This window comes from Magnolia sinica, chromosome 11, assembly GCF_029962835.1.
Source record: "Magnolia sinica isolate HGM2019 chromosome 11, MsV1, whole genome shotgun sequence".
NCBI lineage: Eukaryota > Viridiplantae > Streptophyta > Magnoliopsida > Magnoliales > Magnoliaceae > Magnolia > Magnolia sinica.
Window position 1 is genome coordinate 6,009,621 of NC_080583.1, and position 2,488 is coordinate 6,012,108.

The following is a 2,488-nucleotide window of genomic DNA, read 5'->3' on the forward strand; positions in this document are numbered from 1 at the left end:
ATTATTCATTACAATTCTTTAGTAATATATACATGCAATGCAAACAATGAAAATGAAAAATAAATGAATGAATAATACAAACAACTACAGTTTTTCTAGGCCAATACATGTGCTAGATCCAAGCCATCCATTAGCTAGGTCCCACCAATTAGATATCATTACGGAAAATCAATCCAGTCCGCTCAAAAATTGGGCCACAATATCGGAAACAAAACTTGGCCAATCCAATCATTTGTTTCAAACATCACAACCGATCTGATGGTCGGATCGGCTTGATTTTCGAATAGAAAATCTGCACGGTAAGATTCACTAGATGGATAGCTTAGATCTTGAACACACGCACATGGCACTTCTCTCTCTAGTGCTTGTAGAGCTCAGGAGAGAGTCGGGGGGTGAATACGAGCTCCAACGGTTCTGATCTGGTGAGAGTAGTCTGTAACGTCTCCGTCATATCCACAGGCCCACCATCTGTTGTGGCCCACTCAAAGCAATGGATGAGACGAGCGAGTGTCAAGTGAACGGTCGGGAGTGCGAGTGGCATTCCTGGGCAAGATCGACGGCCGTATCCGAACGGCATAAACTCGAAATGCTGGCCCCTGAAGTCCGTGTCCATGTGATCGGTGAGAAATCTCTCTGGCTGGAACTCGTGTGGGTCCGACCACACGTGTGGGTCCCGGTGCAGCCTCCACATATTGACCATCACACGTGTGCCCTTGGGGATATGGTATCCACCAATGTAGCAATCTTGCATGGCCTCGTGCGGGACACCGAGCGGCGATGGCGGGTACAGGCGCAGCGTTTCCTTGATGATGGCATTGAGGTAGACCAGGTTCTTGACATCTGAGTCGTCCACGTGTCGGTCCCTGCCGACGTGGCGGTCCACCTCTTCTTGGGCCTTTACTAACACGTGGCGGTTGTTCATTAGTACAGAGAGGGTCCATATCAGTGCAGAGCTCATGGACTCCGATCCAGCTTCAATAATCATCTGCAGAGAATGACAATACTAGTTCAATCAAGTGAATCAGTGGGAGTTAATTAATACTCTGGTATGGTGTGATGCTTGATACACAGGCACATACATCATGGTGGCCATCGAAGATCCTGCTCGTTCCCAGCAGGAGACGGGCCGGGGGTTGGACGCAATCTGCGTTCGAAAATAAGGACATGCAGAATGGACGTTACAAGAATGGTCTGAACATCCATTTCTGATCAAGCCCTTGTTTGAATGGATAGGATCATCCCATCAGGCCACCATGATCATATGCAGATCGAGTCGGCCCCCACAAATAAATCCACACCGTAAACTTACCAGTACTGTGGCCTTAATAATGGTATCAGTATCATAGCTAGGGACATGGGCACTCTCCAGGATCGACAACAGCACGTCCATGAAATCCTGATCATTGTGGGGCCCATCAGACTGCCTCTTCACACGGTGTTCCTCTAGCCAGCTCGATATGATCGTGTCCATCTCACCAGCCGTTCGTTTCATGGCCCACTCATGCCCTTGCAAATCCATCCACTTAAGGAACGGAAGCGCATCGGACGGTACAAATACCCCACCAAGATAAGATACTTGTTGCATCACTCGCCGCACACGAACGGCCTCATCATCACCGTCGATTGTACCGAAGAAGCGTTTGCCGATGATCATCTTGGCCAGGATGTTGAATGCGAGACCATACAACCACTTCTTCATGTCCATCTTAACTGGCCGTTGATCATTCTCAATCCACAACCCATACAATCCATCCATGCACGTGCTGATCTCGGTGGCCCGGACGTGCATGAGCGATTTGAGCCGTTGGTTCGACAAAAGCTGAGATGTGGCGATCTTACGGACCTCACGCCAGTACGACCCATACGTCGCGAATCCAAACATGGCGTAGTTGTAGCTCATATGATCACCGAACGCACTCTTGGGGCGGGCCGAGAGGGCCTGATCGTTGGTTGTGAAGCACTCTTTTGCTACATCTCTACCGTTCACGATAAGTGTACGGTGTGATCCGAACCGTAGCATGAATACTGGGCCATACTTATCAGCCATGGATCCAAGTGTTCGATGGAGGGGATCGGGCCCCGCCAGCTGAAGGAGGTGGCCTACTATGGGAAGGCCACCGGACGGCTCCGGTGGCTTGTGGGCATTGCTCTTCTTGTTTTTTGGCCTTGATAGCCATAGAATATAGAAGAGAGCTAATGCAAAAAGGCTAGATATTGCTTGCAATTGGAGAAGTGAATCCATAGCTATGAGTTGGAGAATCTTGTGTTGTGATATTCCATGCAAAGGAATGCACCGGTATTTATAGAGTGGAGCGATGGTACATTCTCTCTGTTTTTAATTTAAAAAGTCATGGTCAGATGTTGGGTTCTATGGGAAGGGGATTGCGTGCAACTCCACCTGAATGGAAACGGTCCAACAGAGGCTTTGTGGGGCCTACCATGATATATGAGTTTTATCCACGTCGTTCATCCATTTTTACAAATTACT

At 48.6% G+C, this 2,488-nt stretch overlaps 1 protein-coding gene across 1 annotated transcript; it reads right to left on the minus strand.

Annotated features, from left to right (window-relative positions):
* Positions 1-358: 358 nt before the first annotated feature.
* Positions 359-2,242, minus strand: LOC131219134 (cytochrome P450 CYP82D47-like). Its single transcript, XM_058214138.1, has 2 exons — positions 1,310-2,242; positions 359-985 (listed from the first exon to the last, which is right to left on the minus strand). The coding sequence occupies exons 1-2, from the start codon at positions 2,240-2,242 to the stop codon at positions 359-361; spliced, it is 1,560 nt and encodes a 519-aa protein (XP_058070121.1).
* Positions 2,243-2,488: the final 246 nt, after the last annotated feature.